This window comes from Perna viridis, chromosome 9 (assembly GCF_037379345.1).
Source record: "Perna viridis isolate PV_CMFRI_1.1 ecotype Kerala chromosome 9, ASM3737934v1, whole genome shotgun sequence".
NCBI lineage: Eukaryota > Metazoa > Mollusca > Bivalvia > Mytilida > Mytilidae > Perna > Perna viridis.
This window is the reverse complement of record NC_142453.1, coordinates 28,696,878-28,719,146: the sequence shown is the minus strand read 5'-3', so window position 1 is coordinate 28,719,146 and position 22,269 is coordinate 28,696,878. Positions and strand designations below refer to the sequence as shown.

The 22,269-nt window shown below is 32.1% G+C and overlaps 1 protein-coding gene across 2 annotated transcripts in view; it reads left to right on the top strand.

Moving 5' to 3' along the window:
• Positions 1 to 2,532: 2,532 nt before the first annotated feature.
• Positions 2,533 to 22,269, top strand: part of LOC148607648 (putative RNA-binding protein 19) — a 28,606-nt gene continuing 8,869 nt past the window's right edge. For both annotated transcript variants that reach the window (XR_015915273.1, XM_088545737.1), the window contains exons 1-16: positions 2,533 to 2,645; positions 5,466 to 5,648; positions 6,545 to 6,676; positions 7,183 to 7,242; positions 7,749 to 7,902; positions 10,418 to 10,470; positions 12,260 to 12,493; positions 13,052 to 13,120; positions 14,567 to 14,645; positions 15,996 to 16,067; positions 16,659 to 16,756; positions 18,659 to 18,697; positions 18,997 to 19,072; positions 19,384 to 19,514; positions 20,441 to 20,501; positions 21,853 to 21,907. Coding sequence is in view for 1 of the 2 variants with exons in the window: in XM_088545737.1 (XP_088401863.1) it covers positions 2,610 to 2,645; positions 5,466 to 5,648; positions 6,545 to 6,676; positions 7,183 to 7,242; positions 7,749 to 7,902; positions 10,418 to 10,470; positions 12,260 to 12,493; positions 13,052 to 13,120; positions 14,567 to 14,645; positions 15,996 to 16,067; positions 16,659 to 16,756; positions 18,659 to 18,697; positions 18,997 to 19,072; positions 19,384 to 19,514; positions 20,441 to 20,501; positions 21,853 to 21,907 (1,532 nt within the window). In the remaining variant the exon portion in view is untranslated. The remainder of the gene's footprint in view (positions 2,646 to 5,465; positions 5,649 to 6,544; positions 6,677 to 7,182; positions 7,243 to 7,748; positions 7,903 to 10,417; positions 10,471 to 12,259; positions 12,494 to 13,051; positions 13,121 to 14,566; positions 14,646 to 15,995; positions 16,068 to 16,658; positions 16,757 to 18,658; positions 18,698 to 18,996; positions 19,073 to 19,383; positions 19,515 to 20,440; positions 20,502 to 21,852; positions 21,908 to 22,269) is intronic.

The following is a 22,269-nucleotide window of genomic DNA, read 5'->3' as shown; positions in this document are numbered from 1 at the left end:
CTTTTTTTTTTTTTTTTACTTTTTCTATTTAGTTATTAAATTTGATGGGTAAACAAATTTTCGGAAAAAAAAATGTACCTTTGATCATGTGTTTCTACTGTAATCATTCATACCTGTTAACCTTTGGAACAGTTCATGTGCAAGATTCTCCATCATTGACACTGTCTTATGTGTGAGATTCTCCATCATTGACCCTGTTTCATTTGTGAGATTCTCCTCCATTGATACTGTCTTATGTGTGAGATTCTTCTCCATTGACACTGTCTCATGTGTGAGATTCTTCTCCATTGACACTGTCTCATGTGTGAGATTCTCCTCCATTGACACTGTCTAATGTGTGAGATTCTCCACCATTGACACTGTCTTATGTGTGAGATACCTCTCCATTGACACTGTCTTATGTGTGAGATTTTCCATCATTGACACTGTCTCATGTGTGAGATTCTTCTCCATTGACACTGTCTCATGTTTAAGATTTTCCAGCATTGACACTGTCTTATGTGTGAGATTCTTCTCCATTGACACTGTCTCATGTGTGAGATTTTCCACCATTGATACTGTCTCATGTGTGAGATTCTTCTCCATTGACACTGTCTCATGTGTGTGATTTTCCACCATTGACACTGTCTTATGTGTGAGATTCTCCTCCATTGATATTGTCTCATGTGGGAGATTTTTTTGGTAAAGCAGTTTTTTTATGTAAAAATTCAGTTTTTGGTATTAGTCACAAAAAATATATGGTGCTATATTTATCCAAAGAACTCCCAAAAATATTACATTTATATGTGGGAGATTCTAAATTTTTCACTGATTTTGTGGGATTCTGTCCCTAATGTGGGAGGGAAAATATGTATGTGTTATCTGTTGATGGACAATTTACAGTGAAAGTAATTGTATGAAATTTTTTTGAGATTCATACCCATTGCATAAGGCACCAATTGCCTCTTTACCATAACTCAAAAGTTCAGCATGCTGACTGTTAGGCTATGATCATAAAAAAGGAGGATTTGTTAATGTATTGACTTAACAACCATATTTTTAATTTGAGTGTGTTCTTAGAATAGGCTTGCTATAACTTAAAGTGTGAATTTAATGTGTTTTTTTTTATGCTCCCACAAATGGGTGATATCTTGGAATTTTCTTGTTCATCCATCTTTCTGTCCATTTGTATATCTGAAATATCTTTTTTTACCTCTTGAGAACATTCCAGTCACAGGCCTACTTTAGTTTCCTTTTATTAGTTCTTTCTCTACATCTTTGTCAATTGGTGTTTCTTCAGTTTGTTAACAGAGTTTTGACTCAAACTTTTGAACTTGTTTGAAGGAAACTGAAGAAGACCTGTAGCTGAAACATTTTTCCAAGAGGTTGAAAAAGACAATTATATACCATAAACATTCCCTGCAGAATTTAAACACAATAACATCTGAAAAATCATTACAATTTTTTTGATTCCAAATGGATGAACAAATTGTACTTGCTGACCTATTCCTTCACTCTTATGAGGCTGACTTTATAGCTGCTCTGATCAGAAAGAAAGAATATCGTTTGGCAAGATCCTTTAATCTCAGTTTCCGCTATATTGATGACGTATTTTCTTTAAACAATCCTAATTTCGGGGATTTGATACATCGCATCTACCCAAAAGAACTTGAGATAAAGGATACTACAGACACTGTGAAGTCAGCCTCATACCTTGATCTACACTTAGAAATCGATGGTAAAGGAAAACTATTGACCAAACTTTACGACAAACGTGATGACTTTTCATTCAGAATTGTCAACTTTCCTTTCATCTGTGGCAACATCCCTTCGGCCCCTGCATATGGAGTGTTCATATCACAACACGTACGTTATGCCAGAGCTTGCCGAAACTACACCAACTTTTTGTATCGTGCTAGAACTATAACAAATAGGCTTCTGGAACAGGGTTATGTTGCTACAAGATTGAAGTAATCACTACAGAAGTTTTATGGTCGTCATCATGAACTCATGGATCGTTTTGGTGTATCCATCAGCACCATGAAAACTGATTTATTCACCGGGTCGTAGTTTTCCTTTCCTTGTTTGTCTACCCCGGACTTGACTTTTTATGAGCACCTTGGCGGGTGTTTCTAGAAAAGCAGAGGACGCTTACCCTACAGGGGCACCTGGTCCATGGTTCCATTTTAGTGGAGTCCGAGTTGCTCATTTACTTTTGTTACTTTGTATGTATGATTTTAGTTACTTTATGTTCTTTGTTGTGTATGTCTGTTTTCCATGTCTGGTCTTTGTCCCTGGAATACATTCTTTTGATTACCGCTATAATCTTGGTTCCCTTGATTACTCTTTAACATTTATTGAAACATTTGGAGTAGATAAAATTAATCATTTGTTGTCTTTCTGCTTTCTTGTTGCAAGCATTAAAGTCCATACATATTTCTAATGGTAAATTTTATTTTAGTTTATAACTTCTTTAGATATAAACGTTGAAAAACTATTCGCATTTCTTTTAGGTACGAGCTCAAGTACGTAGTATTAAAGTTAGTACTATCTAAATCAAAGAGGAGATAACTGTGGTAATTATTTTATTCACGTGCTTGTTTTTCACAATATCAGAAATATTGATATAAATGTCGAGATTAATAGTGAAAAACCTTCCTAACGGGGCAAGTATAGTTTACATACAAAGGTTTAATGCTAAAAAAATATATTGTTCAGTTTATGTTAATTCTGTCGAGATGAAGACAACTTTGGATTCTTCGAAATAAATGCAAACATTATATTATAATTTATCCTGTATACAAAACAGATGGATTAAATAAGAGATTTCTAAAAATGTCCCACATCTATTCAACTGTTCACCAATAATGTTTTATCAATAAAAAAAAAGGGTCGAGTTGATTAGTTCTAGATTAAGAGAGTTTTGTCTCGCACTGATTTTTGGAGTGCTAGGGCAAGGACATACATGAATATACGAATACATATTTTGCAAAAAGAACTTGTAGTCCACATATATGTAACATTAGTATCATCAATACACGTACATCTGATTTATGACCTTCATTCAGCACAGAAAGAAACCTGCAAATGCTAGGAAAGTGAAACCATCCAACAGGCCATGGAAGTTACAATGAAAATCCCATGAATTTAAAGACCACATTAGGAGACACCAATTGATTCTTAAGGGAGGGGGTAACCTTCTGGATCCTCTTTGTAGGAGGTCTTTGGCAATTCATTTTAAAATTGCAGGAGATTTCACATGATGACGTTTGAATTTATCACATGTGTATATACAAGTCAGTTAATATCTGTATGAATTAGCGTTTAACCACATTAATATTTTATGCAGTTTAACCAGAAAAATAAAAATACAAGTCCCTAAAGCAAAGCCTGGAAAAAAATTTCTGTAAATAAAATAAATTTCTATCTGGAAACATTTTGTAGCAGTCCTGTGAAATGATCTATTTCCAGAAACGAAAATCACAGGGCCTAATCTAGACATCAATGACAAAGACAAGTGATATTATTGTCTATTTAACTATTACAAAGACTTCTCAATCCCTGAAAGACAAATGGGAGAAATCAGCAGAAACAAGGAGACTTTTTTGCTCATTTCTCCTTCTAATTAGGCCCTGAAGTCAATCATAGAATAAAGTCTCAGCTCTAATTCTAGAATTCTATTGAAACTATGCTTAAACATACTGGTAAAAGGTATAAAAGTGGTAAGACTATGCACGGCCTTTAGTAGCAGAAGTACCCAGTGTGTTACTAGCATTTTCTGTATGCCTTTTTACATCACTTGATGATTTCCTCCTCCATGTACAAATGTACAATACTAAAATTGATTATATACATGTGGTTGGTAGTGTGCCAAGTCATTCCCAAAATAGCAGTGAATGAACAGAATGATTTGTTGTGGTAAATATTTGCAAAATAATTCCTTTTTTGGGAATAACATACTCTAAATGTAATTTTTTATTTTTCTGTAGAGTAAGCATATTTTTGGTTAAAAAAAGAATGAAGAATTTCATTAAATTACTAAACCTTGACATTGACTTAACTATCTATTCAAAATCGTAAACTATGCAGGGTATCCTTGTTGATCGTGAAAAGTCTAAAGAGCATCCAAGCATTAATCAGCTGTTTATAGCATTAAATTGACCAAGAGCATACAAGACCAATGGTCTATGAGTAAAACAACAAAAATTGCACCAGTTAATAATGAAAAATACAATCATGGGAAGTTTTGCAGTAGACATCCACAAAAATGGGAGTTTTGTGTCTCCCAGCCAGGACACTGACTTGTTGCAGGAGAAAGGTCGGTTTTGCTTTGTGGAGTCTCCTGCAGAAATCAGGAGGGTTAACACATATGGGGGTGTTGTGAACTGGCAGTTTTTGTAAATAGATATTCTGGCCCTGAAATAGTTGAAAATATATATTCAGGCTTACACCGCCTAGAAAATTAATTTTCTTACCCTTGTCCAGAATCACCATACAGTGAAATGGAAATAGATAATATTGACCCAATGTGGTTGAAAATATATTTTCTGGCCAGCAAATTGTCATAAATAATTATTCTGACCTCACAAGATTTGCAATTTGTCAAAATCAAATAGTTGTCCCCTAAGAGCAAATTAAACAAAATACATTGTATCTTACATGTACATGTACTTCTGTGGCAGTTCTTGGTTTGATAATATAAAATCATGTCAAATAATATACTTCCCATATTGCAGACGGTTGTTTTTTTATAAATCCTTCCTTCAAGAAAATTTAATTGACTGATATGGAAAACACAATCAATAACAAACTCTGTTCATTTTTCTATAGGTTTGATTGGATTGGTTGTTATATGGTTGATCATTCAGTAATGTTCATGTTATTACTGTTCTTGACAAATCCACGTTATCTAGTACAAACCTGTAGTGTATATAGTGTGTATATATATATAAATCTTTTACAATATAACATGTATATATTGAGGGAAAAAATAGACAACTTGAAATTAGAGTGTAATTACAAAATGGAAAAAAATATCTATGGGATTTGGCAACAAGCACTTGTCGTAGTCTTTAACATCATCTCCTATGTTGAATGTACAACAGGAAATTAAATTACTCTTCATATTTAAGACCACTATGATATTAACTGTAATTATGTTCTGTGATTTTGCCCCCTAAAATGTTATTTTAATGGTTGCTGAGAATTTCTGTTTTAGTAATGTATTATTTTTTTGTACCGGTAATTCAATTTTGTATTACCAGATTTTTTATAACAATAATGACTGGCTACTGACAGTTTTGACAGCCAAATTCATGTTTCTAATTTAACAGTGAAAATGTTATTTATAATCACTATGATAGAATTAAAAATATTTATTTATACCATGGCATATTAGTTTAATCTTTTAGTTCCTATTTTTGTAATCTCAACCCATTTGCAATCCATGTATTTATTTAAGTTATCTTTATCCACATGTATTTCAGATCAAAGAGGATAGACTCCGATCAGTGTTTGGAAAGAAGGGGGAGATAACTGACTGCACTTTGAAATTTACCAAAGATGGAAGGTTCAGAAAGTTTGCATTTGTTGGATTCAGTAGAGAAGAGGAAGCAAAAAATGCTGTGGAATCACTCAATAAAACCTTCATAGATACAGCAAGAATACAGGTTATTCTTAATAAATCTCCTTTTAAAGCTTCATTAGCTGTCATTTTCGTAAATTTTTGTTTCTGTTGAAATATACCTTAACTTTGAATTATTCCTACTAAATTGCACTTTTCCGGTATAACTTCATTTTAAATCCACAAATAAAATACATTAAATACATGGAACTAGTATCTGTATATTTATTGTCTTGCAAGACAAAAAATCAACCTAGATAAATCTGTATGCATGTTACTTTTTGTGACCTTAATCCACACATGTGCTGTAAGGGGCGCTTCTTTAATAACAAATCTGATTGCAAAGCGAAAGCGGTTATTCAACGGTAAGGAAGACTGACAGACTCAAGCCGTAAAAGAAAAAAAGGTTGAATATAAAGCAAGGATCCTTTTGAAATTTACTTATTGTGGCATAATGTTGCTCAAATATGGTGGTTATTTATTTGAAAACTAATCAAGAAGTAGATGAAATGAAATGAAAACAAGACACATGCTTACCTGTGTATCCCTTATTGTTATTTTTTTACAAAGGTTAAAGTATTTTTAACCCAGATGAATGTCCTGTCTGCAATCTTTGGAAGTAATGGCAAAAAATAATTAGATCAGAGCTATCGATCTTCTCTGATTTAAAAAACATTGTTTTCACAATATTCTGTAGGTATTATTGACATTTATTGCTTCAGTTGCATTACTATTAACTTATTTCTTTGAGTCAGTAAAATTCAGTAGAATCAAAATTGAACAAATTTGGCAGCTTATGTAGCTTTAAATATTTACATTCAATGGGATTCAATGCACATAACCACTACTTGAAATTTCTCAATTTGTGTAAAATTAATGTTTTCATAAAATGCTTCCTATATATCTATTGATAATATTTGTAAATGTTTAATTAAATTTCAGGTAGAGTATGCCAAAGATTTTGGTGATGAAAACAAACCAAGGTCCTGGAGTAAATACTCCAAGGATAGTTCAGCTTTCCAATCTATGGAGGCTGCCAAAAAACAGAAAGCTGATGAGAAGGACCCAAAACAGGTAATTATGAAAATAGTGATGATATTTATGGTAGAAATTTTGGTTTCATATTTCAATATTTTTGATTGTATTTTTGTATACAATTAAATTTTTGTATCTCAATCTTCCTATGTATTCACTATTGGTTCCAATGTTGCTGTTGAGAAGTTTCTCCTTAAAACATTTTGAGCCATTCATGTTTGGACAGAAAATGTACGTACATGTATGTAGGACATTGCTGATGCTCTGTCCATATTAGAAACTGATTTTGAATCTCAAATTAGTAAAAAGTCAATTTTGGCTGAACAACTAGAGCTTTGTGTAGACTTATATGGACTAAAGTTAAAAGGTAGAAAAGTTGTAATATCATATTCGTTGCTGTTCAGTATTACCTAATTGATTTATTCTGTAATTATTTTATGTGGAAGTATATTGTTTTAGATGATTTTGTGTCTTTTTGTAATAGACTGTTAGGCTATCAGCCTTTTATGTTAATCATATTATTAATTTGTGTTTCCATTCTGTAGACCAAAGCAGAGAAGAAGAAGTCTGCCAAAGATAAAGCAATAGATGAAATGATTGGCGAGGTATTTTTCATTTAAAACCATGAGGATGAATATAGTTCTGTTTAAAAGATGTAATTCTTTGTAGATGATACTTTTCATGCATTCTTTCAAATAAACAAAATCTCAAAACTTGGAAGTCTGGCTGTTTGTAAAAATGTGATAATCAACTGATAGATTTCAGTATCAGAGATAATTTTCTTCCACTTTTTGGCAGATTTATGTTTTTTTTTTTTTGTAATCTGGATGTTACCGTAACGATTCTTTTATTTTACAATTCATTTACTACTGATTTTGCCAATTTCTGATTACCCATTGTTCCTCGTGAAAATCATCTCTGAATCTTTTAAATCTAAATTTTAGATAAAACTTTCTTTCATACATTACAGTTACTGTTGACTAACCATCATGTGTGGTAAGGCTGTAGCTTCACTATGTTTTTGCCTGAATATAATGTATAGTACGATGAACTACAGGTATTATGTATTCTGTATTTTGTATTTACTTATTGTATCCTTTGCTTGTTTCAGCTAAAAGATGATCCAAAATTTGAGGAGTTTCTCGATGCTCACTTAAAAGGTGGAAAGAAGCAAATTTGGAACAATGATGCATCAGTAACCATGGCAACACCAAAAAAGGAAGAGAGTGATAGTGACAGTGATGAAGATGACAGTGGGGTAGAAGGTACTGGTATATTGATAATGAAAAAAGAGCAGACAAAGAACTATTGGGCCAGAGTAAAAAACTTGTCTGTTTAAGGTTACCCTCTTATTTTTCTGACTACCTAAGCACATTTTATTGGTATTTTTTATGAAATGCCACTGAATTACAGTCAAACTTTACTCACTCGAACTCTGATGGCTCGAACACCCGGGATTTCTTGAACACAATTCAAAGTACCAAAATTTTCTCCTATATAATCAATATAAATAACTTTGGATTACTCGAACTTCGATTTCTCAAACACTCAAACTGACTAGTCGATCCGTTCGGTAATAAATCGTAAAGAAAAACCCTCACTAACTCGAACTCGTAAGCAATTTTGTCAGCTTGGGTAATGAAAGGTGTGAAAAACTTAAACCCTATCATTAATCAGTGTCATTTTAGTTAATTACAGGTAAAATTTAAGTCATCACTAATTAAGTAGTTTTGATCTTTAACATAACACTAATTGGAGTTCGAGAATGTTCCAAAGTCGGTATGATAAAAGCATGAAAGAAAATCGGATAAAAACAAACTATTGACCAAAGAACTCGAACTCTGAACGTTTTTAAAAGCGAACACAGCATTTTCAATGTCCACAAATCAACATTTTCTTCCAAAAGCGAACGAAAAAGAGCCATGAACTAACACAACTTCGTAGGAAGCAGGCAATTTCTAACGATAAAGTTGAACTCGGACCGGCACCCACAAAAATCCGGAAATATACGAACTTCAATTTCTCGAACTCCCGATAACTCAAATACATTTCAATGGTCCCTTGCAGTTCGAGCTACCAAGGTTTGACTGTATATAAGTTTTTTAGTTGAGCACTATTAACATGTAAGTGAAGAAATCCTCCCATGAGTGTCTACATAATAAGTTTAGAAAATAAAATAATTTGACCTACGGCTACCTAGCTACCTACCTAGCTACCTACCAACCTACCTACCTACCAACCTACCAACCTACCTACCTACCTGCCTACCTACCTACCAGCCAACCTATCTACCTACCTACCTACCTGCCAACCTACCTACCTACCAACTTACCTACCTGCCAACATATCTACCTACCAACTTACCTACCAACCTACCTACTTACCTACCTGCCAACGTATCTACCTACCTACCTACCTATCTACCTACCTACCTACCTACCTACCAGCCTACCTACCTACCTACCTACCTGCCAACTTACCTACCTGCCAACCTATCTACCTACCTACCTACATACCAACCTACCTACCTATCTACCTACTAACTACCCTATTTTATCCAATGTAACCTTTAACAGATATATTTGTTTTCTTGCCCTCTGATAAATTTAACGTGAACACAAAAGTACTGTAAAGTTAGTTGTGCAATACTTACTTTCACATTTCAAGCAATCAGTTCATTTTTGCTGCTATTTATTTTCAGTTTCATAATTATTTGACCTTTTTGCTGTGATTTATTTTAAAGATTTATTTTTTGCTCCCAAAATTACCATAAAAAAATTATTGGCAATTATACGTTAGTTTACAGTTCACATTATTTAAAAGCTATTACACCTCTGCAATCCTTTGTACTAAATCCTGTCTCTTTATGTAAATGAGGTTAATAGAATAATCAAAACTCTACAGATGTTAAGGAGTAATGCTTATGCCTTGTCTAAATTCTTCACTTCTAATAAATAAGAAAAAATTACCTACCAGAGTCAATAAGTGGAGTGATTTGTAGTAGATCAGGAAATGGTTATTTGGTCTAAGGAAGAGATTGTAGTCTTTAAGCAAAAACAATATTTATATTCAGGGTACCAGTAAATCATTTCCTCTAAAGTGAAGTTAAGCTTATCCTATGTTTGATAACCAGTTATATTATTAATATGGATTTCAGTTAATGGTTAAGTAGTACTCCAGCTAAGAATCATGCAAAATGTGATTCATGGTTGGAAAGCCTACATATTTTTATTTTTGATGTTTTGTTTAAAATTTCATTGTAAACCGAAAGTAACATGTGGCTTTTTATAAAAAAAAAACCTGTTCATAGGAGATATATATTATGAAGAATGTACTATAGAATTTAACATTACAGGAGATAACTCTGTACATGACAATCAAACACAATAGAAACTATTGAATTTTCAGTATGAATTATCTCCTAAGAACAGACAGGTTAGAATGAATGGTTATGCATTTCATCATATACACCCACAAAACTTAATTACAAAAATAAAAATGTGTAGCTTTTTTGAAGTGTATCACATATTACAGAATTTGCATGATTCTTACGAAGACTGCTACTAAAGAGGTAAAATGGTATTTATTTTAGCTGGTTTCACTGTTTGTTAGGGTTGATGTTTCCTTGACACCTTCCCAAAAGTGAAAAAAGGTAAATTATTCATTCCTAGAAGCCTGTCTAAAGCATATGTCCATTTAGGTTTATGTAAGGTGTTATGTGTAAAATATATATTACTGTCTAGTAAAAATTCAACGTGGAGTACATTTTAATTTTTCCAGGTATGGAAACTGAACAGAATGAAGAAAAATCAAAACTGATGTCAGACTTGGATGTGAGTAAAAAATAATTCTTAATTTAGTATCAAATATAAAATGTAAATCATAAAAAAGGGAAATTGGGATGAAAATAAATGAAACCATCCAAGTACATTTGTTACATCCTAAAAACCACTTTTCCTATGTTGATTTCCTTAGATCTTCTTTATCATTTTGTGTATAACGTGAAATATTATTTGAATGGTTATAGTGTAAAAATTCTGTAGCTAAATATAACCATATTTTAAGTGTTGACAGAACATTTATCTCCAGTGGACAACTTTCATTTTCACTTTTATTTGGAATACAATTTCTATGAGGCCTTTTGTAGATGATCAAATAAAAAATATTTGTAATTAAGAAATGCATGAATCACTAATAGAAACTCATTTAAAAATCATTCAAAAACAATTATTGAACAACTTTCATTGTGTTAATATCTCATTTTACAGTTGGCCATTTTAAAGAAAAGATGTGTGAAAATTTGAAAGATTTTTATTTGACATTTTCAAAGTTAATATCTTGCTTCTCAGGACATTTTTATGAACCCTAATGAGGAAGGGGACAATTCTTTTTACCTTTCCTTTGCCACAAAAAAGTGACCAAGGTTTTTTTAATACAACTGCAGAATTACTTTGGTTGTATAATGGTATGGCATTGTCATTTGTTATCATCCTTGTTGTCTTCTACAGACACATGTGGCCATCCTAAAAAAATGTTGGTTTGCTGTTTATCATTTAATGCAATTATAGATGTGAGTAGGTAGGTAGGTGAATTTTTTTTTCTGAAAAATACCAAAAAATTAAGCCAATGTGCTAAAAATAGAATAAAAAAAATTTTGTCTTTGAAAGGATGAAAAGAAAATTTGAGTGGATAGGGTTTTAATTACTAGGTTGATAAACTGCAAACCAACATTTTTTTAAGGGTGGCCTGGTTTTTGTGGGATAATACATGTATAAATATTGGTTGTTCTATATAAAAGTTTACAAAAAAAATTCCGAACTACAACAGGAAGGTTTTGATTATGGACATGGATATTTATAATACACATGTACTGTTCCAAAACATTCTTTATCACTAAGGTCATATTCTGATTTATTTGGGGTTTTAGATTTGAACCTTTTATGAATGAAGGGCAAAAAAGGGGCTAAAACAAGTATTTTTTTTTAAGTCCAGACAATAAGTTTACTCTAAGTAAATGGATGTCTGAAATTGTACCACAAGGTATCTTACCATTAAGGAAAAACTGGGAATTATTTTAAGGGCTGTGATTTGAACCATATTAGGAATTAGGAACCAAAAAGGTGCCATAAACATGCATTTTCCTAATGTCTTTATGATGAAGTGAATAAAATGAAATGAGTCTTTTTAAAATTGTACCACAAAGTGCCATTCTGTCAAAGGAATGTTGGCAATAATTTTTTATGTGACTGAAAGCATTTAAAAATTAAGGGGGCAAAAAGGGGTTACTGTGATTCTGGTCAAATTCTGTGTCAAACGTTCAAAGTTGAAACAAGCTTGCATTATGTGTTCATACTTGCCCCAATTGTTCAGGGTTTGACCTCCTATTCATATCAAGCTGCGCCTTGCAAGGCATTTTATTTTTTTACCTTGTTTATAGGTAGACCAAATATGAAGAAAGTGGTATTTTCTTTAATTTATTTTTATTGATATAGCTATAAAAGTGGTTATAAAAGAACATTCAAAAGATTTTGCTTTGGGTGTGAAGCACCCTCTTTTTGAAAAATCTTATATGCTTAACTCTCATCACATTTAAACTTATTTTTATTTGGCTCTCTTTTTCAGTACATGAAGTCAAAAATGGCAGACAAAGAAATGTTAAGTGATTCTGAGGGTAGTGAAAATGAAGATGAGGATAGTAACAGTGATACAAGCGATGAAGATGACGAGAGCAACAGTGACACCAGTGGTGATGATGATGATGATGACAAGTCTGATACTAGTGATGAAAACGATACAAGTGATGGCGAGGAATTTTTGAAACTTAAAGTAAAAAGTGAGCCAGGAGAGAAGAAAGAGGTATATTTGCAATTTAATTTTAGTGAATTATCTTATGTTCCTTGTGTAATATATTTTGTTAAATCACTTTGGAAATAAATTCTGTAATTTCACTCTGAAATTTTCTCCCGCCAAAATGTCACAACACTTTTCTTTCATTACATTATCCATATTTGACATCACTGATGATTAAGAATATCAATACGCTAATCACAAAATTTTAGATTTATTTGAAAATTATAATAAATTATTGAGAAAATCTTTTTCCAACAAACAATGCTTGGAACATACACTGTTATAATAGTGTCCAGAGTATTGACAATGACCCATCCTCCTCCAGTGTCAGATTTAATTGTGTATAAGAAACTAACTGCTTTTTGTCTTTCTATTGAAGAAGATTCTATCATTTTCAAGTATGGGTTTTTACCCTCTGTTTTTACCCTTCATCAAATATATGAGAAAATGAACAAACTGTTCATTTCCTTGTTTAACAACTTGAAAAGATGTGTTCCAGTTTTTTTTTGTGTTTTTTTTTCAATAGACAAAAGAACATTGAGATTTACTCTATCTTTTTTTCAGGAGCAGCCAAAGTTAGAGAAACAGAAGTATGTGATAAAGTTAAGAGGATTCACAGGTCATGTAGACGAGGTTTGTAGTGTCTGTTGTTTTGGGCTTTGGTTTTTTTTTTTTATGAAAAGTTTGAAAGGTAGTACGAAAAAAATATGTACCTGAACTTTTTCAAACAGTTTTTTTGAATTGTTTAGTTTCAGATTTGAATATTCCAATATTGTAATTCTGTTTAAGGGCAGCAAATGCAACACTTATTATAAACTTTATTCAAACAAATGAAGTATATACATGTATTCAGCCAGTTACCTCTGAAGGTGATTTATTGCATTTTGAACCTTTAATTGAATACTATCTTCATTCCCAAAAGCCTCTAACAGATTTTGCTATTTTATGAACCTCTTTAAGTCAAAGTAGAAGTGACCAGGCAAAAATGTTTGAGCTATCCAAGGTTTTAGTCATCCGAGGTGGATTGTAACCCGGAAATAGTTTGGTCAATGATTATTTCTGCATTTACATGTACATGTACATATTCATTGCTTTACAGGCTTCTTGCATTTCATATCGGAAGATATTTTTGTGTGTTGTTCATCATGTTTTAAATACTGAACAGCACGAAGTGTTTTATGAAAATTTCCTTTTTTATTTTGCATACATCGAAATTTGTCATAAGTTCATAATATGCGGGTTTGCACAACTCACAATCAGGAGTATTGTCAAACCATGTGCTTTACACTACTACAAAAAAATTTCAGATTCACTAGCGAAACAAATGTAGTCATTGAAATAAACTTAATTACTGTTTGACGTTTGATTAAATATTCAGATACATGCACGGTTACTATTCATCTGTGTTTTTTTTTAAAAATTATCGAAATACCTGATACCACTGTTAGTATGAATTCTGACATTATGATAAAGTTTGTTTCTTTTTACTACACACGCTATTTTGGATTAATCAAGCCATAAAGAAACAAATTATTTGAAAAGCCACGCTAATCGTTGTAAAAACACACATCGATCATGGTTTGTAAAAAAGCAATCAGTTTCTGACATCAGGGTTAATGAACCTTGAAGTCCTATCATGGGACTGATTGAAAATCCTAGTTATCAGAGATTTTAGTTCATCCAGGTTCGAGTCATCTGTCGTAAAATTGTATTGGAGTAAGGGGAGATTTGCTGGGACTTTAAAATTAGTTTGAGTTATCTGAAATGTCAACTCTTTTGAGTTCGACACGTCAAGGTTCGACTGTTTTTATTTTTTTAATTTCTCTGCTTGTGCAGCAGATGGAGAGATATTCTGCATTTCATAATACAATGAACATTTGCTTCATCTTGTTTGCATTGATTAAGAAACTGGTATCTTCCAATGCCAACAAATAACTTCAGGAAACCCTACTCTCATCTCTTCTCGGTTAGTATAAATCCTCTGCCTAACTACAAGTCATTAAAGAATTGTATAATTATGAAGCACATGTAGCTAAACAAGAAATACCTCCAATGCAATGTGAAATATTTTTTTTTCAGAAAATGCTTAGGGACTTTTTTAGTCCTCTTCTACCAGAGGCAGTCAGAATACCAAGGAATGCAAGGAAGAAACCTATTGGTAAGCTTTGATATTGATAGTCATTATTTTAATCCTCAAACTATGAGTTGGTTTATAATAGAAACTGCATTGCTTTCAAAAGTATGCTACACAAGAGTAAGTAACTGAATGAATTATAATGGAGGTAAGTGTATGAAACTGTTGACTACAGCGAAGACAATTGAATTTGATAAATGATGAAAACCGAAATAACCTTTAAGGAGGTAGACCTAGGGTAAAGGACATTAAGGAGGTAGACCTAGGGTAAGGGACATTGAGGAGGTAGACCTAGGGTAAGGGACATTAAGGAGGTAGACCTAGGGTAAGGGACACAGCTCTTACAAATCATTGGAAAGTTTGTAATCAGTATTTTTTCATTCTCATGTAAGCATCAAAATAACTTGGATTGATTTCATTCTGTTTCTAATGATAAGTTTGGTGAAATTGAATATGACAAATCAACACATTATTCAAAGATAAGTTGAAATGGAATTAAAATAATATTGAGAGGATTCATCAGTTTGAAAGTTCTTTTATTGATGGGTACCAATTTCCGTGCTTTAGGTTAGACATACTGTTTGAAGATTTTCGATTTTGTGAAAAAAACAGCTTTATCATACAAATGAAAAGGAAATGACCTTTTTTTCATATATCCAACCAATGAAAACCATGAAAATCGGTACCTCACAATGAATGGTACTTTCACAGTAAAATACTGTATTTGTAGTATAGAAAGCATCAGTTGGCCTCAAATCAATAAATCTGTACAGTACTTGTTCTGTTATTTGAGTTATATCATTATTTCTGTTTATTTACAGGTGTTGCGTACATAGATTTTGGTACTGAGAAAGAATGGGATGAAGCAATGAGGATATCATTATTTCTGTTTATTTACAGGTGTTGCGTACATAGATTTTGGTTCTGAGAAAGAATGGGATGAAGCAATGAGGATATCATTATTTCTGTTTATTTACAGGTGTTGCGTACATAGATTTTGGTACTGAGAAAGAATGGGATGAAGCAATGAGGATATCATTATTTCTGTTTATTTACAGGTGTTGCGTACATAGATTTTGGTACTGAGAAAGAATGGGATGAAGCAATGAGGATATCATTATTTCTGTTTATTTACAGGTGTTGCATACATAGATTTTGGTACTGAGAAAGAATGGGATGAAGCAATGAGGATATCATTATTTCTGTTTATTTACAGGTGTTGCGTACATAGATTTTGGTACTGAGAAAGAATGGGATGAAGCAATGAGGATATCATTATTTCTGTTTATTTACAGGTGTTGCGTACATAGATTTTGGTACTGAGAAAGAATGGGATGAAGCAATGAGGATATCATTATTTCTGTTTATTTGCAGGTGTTGCGTACATAGATTTTGGTACTGAGAAAGAATGGGATGAAGCAATGAGGAAAAATAAGTTGTTTATAGGTCTGTTTAATTGTCTTAAATTTTCTGATATATTTCTGGTCTGACACTTTGCTACTTGAATTGTCATGAAGCTTAGAGATAAACATTGAGTGCTGTGGACAACAGTTTTAAGATTTTTTAAGCACTTAAAAAGGATTTCTGATCAAAGCGCTTTTTTCTTTTATTTAAGAATATTTTCATTGAAATTCAAAATATTAAGGAGTCATTACTTCTCATACTTCTTTAAAAATTTTGACATTGTTGATTTGGAAATGTTCCCTGTCTTCTAAGTCTATTTTTTTCACCACAATATGATGGGTGCTTTGCTTCTGTTAGTCCATCTTATCAGCACTCCCATGCCTACATTTTGCAATGCATGTGGATGAAATTTATACCAAATGTTTCTGTCATGAATCTTGAAAATATAAATGAAAAGAATGTTGGTTTCAGTGTCAAATTTATTATATATGTCAAAGGGATGTCTTTCTGTGTTGCCCTTGTAAAATATTTCCTTCAAATATTTAGATATTCTCATTATACCTACCACTATTTTGTTTATTTGGAGTGAGATAAATTAAAAATGTAATATTTAACTGTCTCACATGTTTTAAGGTGGTAAGAGAATCTTATTGAAAAAGATGAAAGGAAAAGAAGCAGAAGAAGGAAGTGAAATACCTGCAGAGACTCTTGACATTCCAGAGGAAAAGCTGGTATAGTGACATGCTAACATATGACATACGATTGATTAGCACAAGCAGTCTCAGCAAGAAAATGATACAGCACACAATTTATGGTCTTAGTTACAAAAATTCAACATTCATTCATAACGAGATTAAGATCTACAAAGACTTATTGTATAGAAGCCTTAGGTCATGAAAAAATGTCCTAGGTTTTCAGACAACACAGCATCTTTACTAAGCCTGTCGCATCGACGATTTTAATGATATTCAAAATCCAGAATTTCTTTGTTTCTGTTCTGTCCTCTATTACCCACTCCTATTCATAATCACGCCAGCTCTTTATAGAAAGGTTATATATACCTACTCCACTACGAAAACAAATAACATTGAGTGATTTTAGACCCTGAGGAAATGACTTATTTTGTGCCAAATTATTTGTGGCAGTTATGTTTTGATGCCATGGAGTATCATATTTGATTTCACATCAACCTGTATGTTTCAAAAAGTATTCAAGGGAACCAAGGTTATAGTGGTAATCAAAAGAATGTAATCCAGGGACAAAGACTAGACATGGAAAACAGACATATACAACAATGAACATAAAGTAACTAAAATTATACATACAAAGTAACAAAAGCAAATGAGCAAATCGGACTCCACTAAAAACTGGGAGCATGGACCAGGTGTACCAGCAGGGTAAGTGTCCTCTGCTTTTCTAGAAACACCCACCGAGTTGCTCATAAAAAGTCAAGTCCAGGGTAGACAAACGAGGAAAGGAAAACTATGACCTTTTGAATAAATCAGTTTTCATGGTGCAGATGGATACACCATAACAATCCACGAGTTCATGATGACGACCATAAAACTTCTGTAGGGATGACTTCAGTCTTGTAGCAACATAACCCTGTTCCAGAAGCCTATTTGTTAGAGCACTAGCACGATACAAAAAGTCAGCATAGTTTCGGCAAGCTCTGGCATAAAGTATGAGTTGTGATATGAACACTCCATATGCAAGTGCTGAAGGGATGTTGCCACAGATGAAAGGAAAGTTGACAATTCTGAATGAAAAGTTACCATGTTAGTCATAAAGTTTGGTCTATAGTTTTCCTTCACCATTATTTCTAAGTGTAGGGCAAGATAAGAGGCTGACTCCACAGTGTCTGTAGTATCCTTTATCTCAAGTTCTTTGTGGTAGATGCGATGTATCAAATTTTCGAAGTTAGGATTGTTTAAAGATAATATGTCATCTATATAGCGGAAACTGAGATTAAAGGATCTAGCCAAATGATAGTGCATATCCGTTTTGCATCAATTGTCATGATCATAAAACAAAGTAAAAGCCCAATTCCTTAAAGGACAATAAAAAGAACAAAAAGTAAAAGAAATGAACTCTATACATTGTAACAATTGGATGTGACATAATAAAACAAGTGAAATGTTTTTCTTTAATATACAGAAATTGACAGGTATTAAAATGCAAATAGCTAAAACTTTTTCAGCTTGGTTCTGTGAAACATACATTCCATGGGGACTTTATCTTGAAAACACAACAATATTTGTTTTCCCTACACTTGTGGCAGATTACAATTTCATTTTGAAAAAAATTACTTGATAAACATTTACTTAAAAACAAAAAAAAATCTTTTAGTCAAATCAGAAAAATATAAACAGGATATTTTTTCATGGCCTTACAATAGTTGTATGAAATTTTTCTTGGGTCTTTTTTTTTTCTTTCATGAAAATTAAGTTATTGTGTTATAATTATTTTTGCACACAAATTTTTTTGTTGTAATCCAAGTAATTCTTTATGATTTTTTACCATTTTGGCTGCAAATGTGTTGTAATACTGTAAATTTCACAATTGTATTTAGTTTGCAGTAATAAAATTCCAATAGTTCTTAAAATTATGTAAGTACACTTTCTTTTTTTCAGAGGCAAGAAGCTGCTGAATCTGAGGCATTGATAGCTGATGTAAGTGCCATTTTGGTTTAATATCATATTTCCTTCAAGAAAAAGTGAAATTGCTTTGAGTGACACATTATTTGGAGATGTACATGCAGAAAGTTAATTATAAAGTTTGGATATATTAAAGGGGAGATAATCCAGCTTATACATACATTAGAAGTTTTGTAGGTCCAGTTCTCCTTTTACTAAAAATTGTGAATGAAAATTAAGTTTGAGGCTGTATCAGTGTGGGAATTCCTCTACAAGAATTGATTTAAGGAAAAGTAGTAGTAATTTAATGAAATTGTGAAAAATGAATTTTGCAGACCGGAAGATTATTTATAAGGAACCTACCATATGTATGCAAAGAAGAAGACATAGAGACCATGTTTGCCAAATTTGGTAAGGTTCTCATTCATAGACTTGAAATACAAAATTTCTTTTTAAGTACATGTATTATGTATTATGCTATTTACATCTTTAAACAGCAACTTTTAATTTTTAAATGTTGTCAAAAACATTTTAATTTCTTTTCAAATGGTTTGGAGATTTGATTTAATTACTTCATGTATATAGGTTGTAATCTTCATTGCTCAAGTATTCTATTAATTTTCATTATTCTTGCTGTTTTACCGATTTGCAAGTATTCTATTAATTTTCATTGTTTCTTGCTGTTTTACGTATTAGTCATATACACTATATTCATATTTCAGGCCCACTGACAGAAACACATCTACCAATTGATTCATTGACAAAGAAATTAAAAGGTTTTGCCTTTGTTACTTACATGATTCCAGAACATGCAGTTAAAGCTTATTCCAGTCTGGATGGGACCAGTTTTATGGTAAGAACTTTGAATTTGTCATTTTGTACAGTAACCAATTTAATCCAAACCCATTTGAGTCTTCACTGTGTTTAAACATAGGATTAAACACTGTTTTTCTAGAATATATGGATGTGTAAAATCAAACCATTCACTCACAAAACAAAGAAAAGTCCAAAGTCCAAAATGATCCATAATTCTGGAAAAACAGTTTTTGATATTTATAATTCCAATCCCTAACTATCTGAAATGTTTTAGGGGGTTTTTTTTCTTGTAGACTCTCATTCGGTGAAATATTGACACCTGTAATTGACATTGCAAATGGCAGCATTCAACCGACTATGTGAGATAGTTGTCAATTTCAATATTTAAAGTATTTATGGGCTACTGATAACTGTATTCTTTCAACAGTTGTTGTTTTGAATATACAATGTCAAAAATGAATGGAATTAAGCAAATAACATCGTTTTAGGCCTCTAAACAGCTCTATCATTTGTCAAAGTGATAATAGCTATTTTGTATAATTATAATGCACCAGAAAGGTATATTCAAATTAGATGCGAATTATATCTGTGTAAATCTTTCACCTGTCTAATAGTCAACAGAATGAAGTGTTTGTCACCATTAAAGCGTAGATAGTAATTTTCTGAGAAATCATCAGAGTTCCTGAGTTGAAGGGGACCATTTTTTTTTTACATCATAGACTTATGCTGTTGTCTTTAGTATAACCTTCATTGTGGTGTTGGTTTTCCTTCAGACTTGAATAAATTGTTGGTAACCATAAACACCTGGATAAAGTTTATTTTTACTATTTGTTGGACTGAGTATGGAATATTAGGATGTGGGAGTGCTTATTTAGGTTCTTTATTAGGGATATGATGGCTAGAATTAAGCATGCAAAGAACAATATTATACATGTATAATTGGTTATTTTTGTTATAATTTAGGGAAGAATGTTACACATCTTACCAGCTAAGTCAAAAGATGATGAGGAAAATGTGACATCAGGTAAAGAAGGCTGTATGTTATGAAGATCAACTGAATGAGATGTAATGTTTTCCAAAAAAAATTTGTAAAGAGAGTATTTTTTGTATTTTGAGGGTACTGAAAAAGAAGGAGACGGTTGTAATCTTATTGTTTGTAGTCTTGATTCAAATTAGATTGTAACATAACAAATTGCAATCTTGATTTCCTAGGTGACCCATGACTATATTTCTAAAACAAAAAAATCATCTACTTTAATTAATGTTGTAACTTTAATTGTTTTACACAACACTGAGTAATTTTGTATTTAATTGAATATTCATATTTATAACGTAGATAGCAGTGATTTACCGAATGTTCCCATTGCAATAGTTTTCAATAATTCACACTGTGAAGTAAATGCAATAATTTCACTCTCACATTTTCTCCCGCCAAAACATCACAACATGAATATCAATCCCCCGTTCACAAAATTTTAAATTTATGTTCAAAATAGATAAGAATAATGAAGAAAATCTATATGATAAATAGAATAATCAGTTGGTCATCATGAATAACCAAAATATTATCACTCGTGCTGAGAATGCATTAAGATGTAACTCATGCCCAGAATGAGTTCCACTCGCATGTTAAATCTAGGCATTTTTCGACACTCGTGATCATATATTTTGGTTATTCACTCTTTCCAGTTAATAATTATATTATTAAAGTTACAACTCTAACACAAACAGTTTCAACATTAACTTAGGATTTTATCTAAAGGTAATGACAATACATCAAAAAACAGTATTTATATAAACCAAGGAGAGCAGGAAAGTCTGTTCCAAAAAAAGGTCATGCTATATTACATATACTGAATATTATATGTCAAAATCTGTATTGCATGCTGTATCAACCCGTGACAAGGACATCGGCTTGCATGGTAATATTGGTCGAGGGTTGATACCACATGTGATACAGATTTTGACATGCCATGTCCATAAAATCATATATTTTAACTATATTTCAAGTCTGGTCTATGAAGAGGTGCGATATAGGTTTAGGGGTGTGATATAGGGTATGCGATATAGGTCCAGAGGTGTGATATAGGGTTCACGATATAGGGTTTCAACAAACACTTATAATGTATATACAAAAAAGAGGTATATTTTAATCTAAATAACAATTATACAATACAAATAACCAATATAAGAGAAGACAACAAGTATCAGACGAGCACCAAAAGCACAGATAAAAATAAATAGTATTGTCGTTAAAGTCATTTGACCGTTGTTTGCAAAATACCACATAAATTGAAAATATAAAAAAAATAAAATCCATGTTAGTGTAGTTATATTATGTTCAATAGTGTTGATATTTATGTTTCTGTATACAGAAGGATCTTCCTATAAAAACCAGAAAGCTGCAAAACAGAAAGCCATGGCTGGCAGGTTAGTAAGGATTTCTTTACATGTTGGAAAATTGATTTTTTTATTCTAAAATATTCAGTAGGGACTATAATGTCTATTTTTGTACTCCCCTACACAAAGTGGCAAGATATAATGTGATACCCACTGAAAAGTTATGTCTTTTTCCCGACAGTTTTCTGATGATAACTTTAAAATGGATCAATGAGCTTATTTTTGGAACTTTACACAGATGTTTAGTGCCACAGAATACTGGTTAATTTAGTAAAATCCAAAATGTAATTTTGAACATTTTGCCGTCCCCTTTTTTTTTTTCACTTTTACATGGTAGGGTATCACTTAATGTTCCATTTTTGCCGTATTTTTAGCTTATCTATTAATGGCCC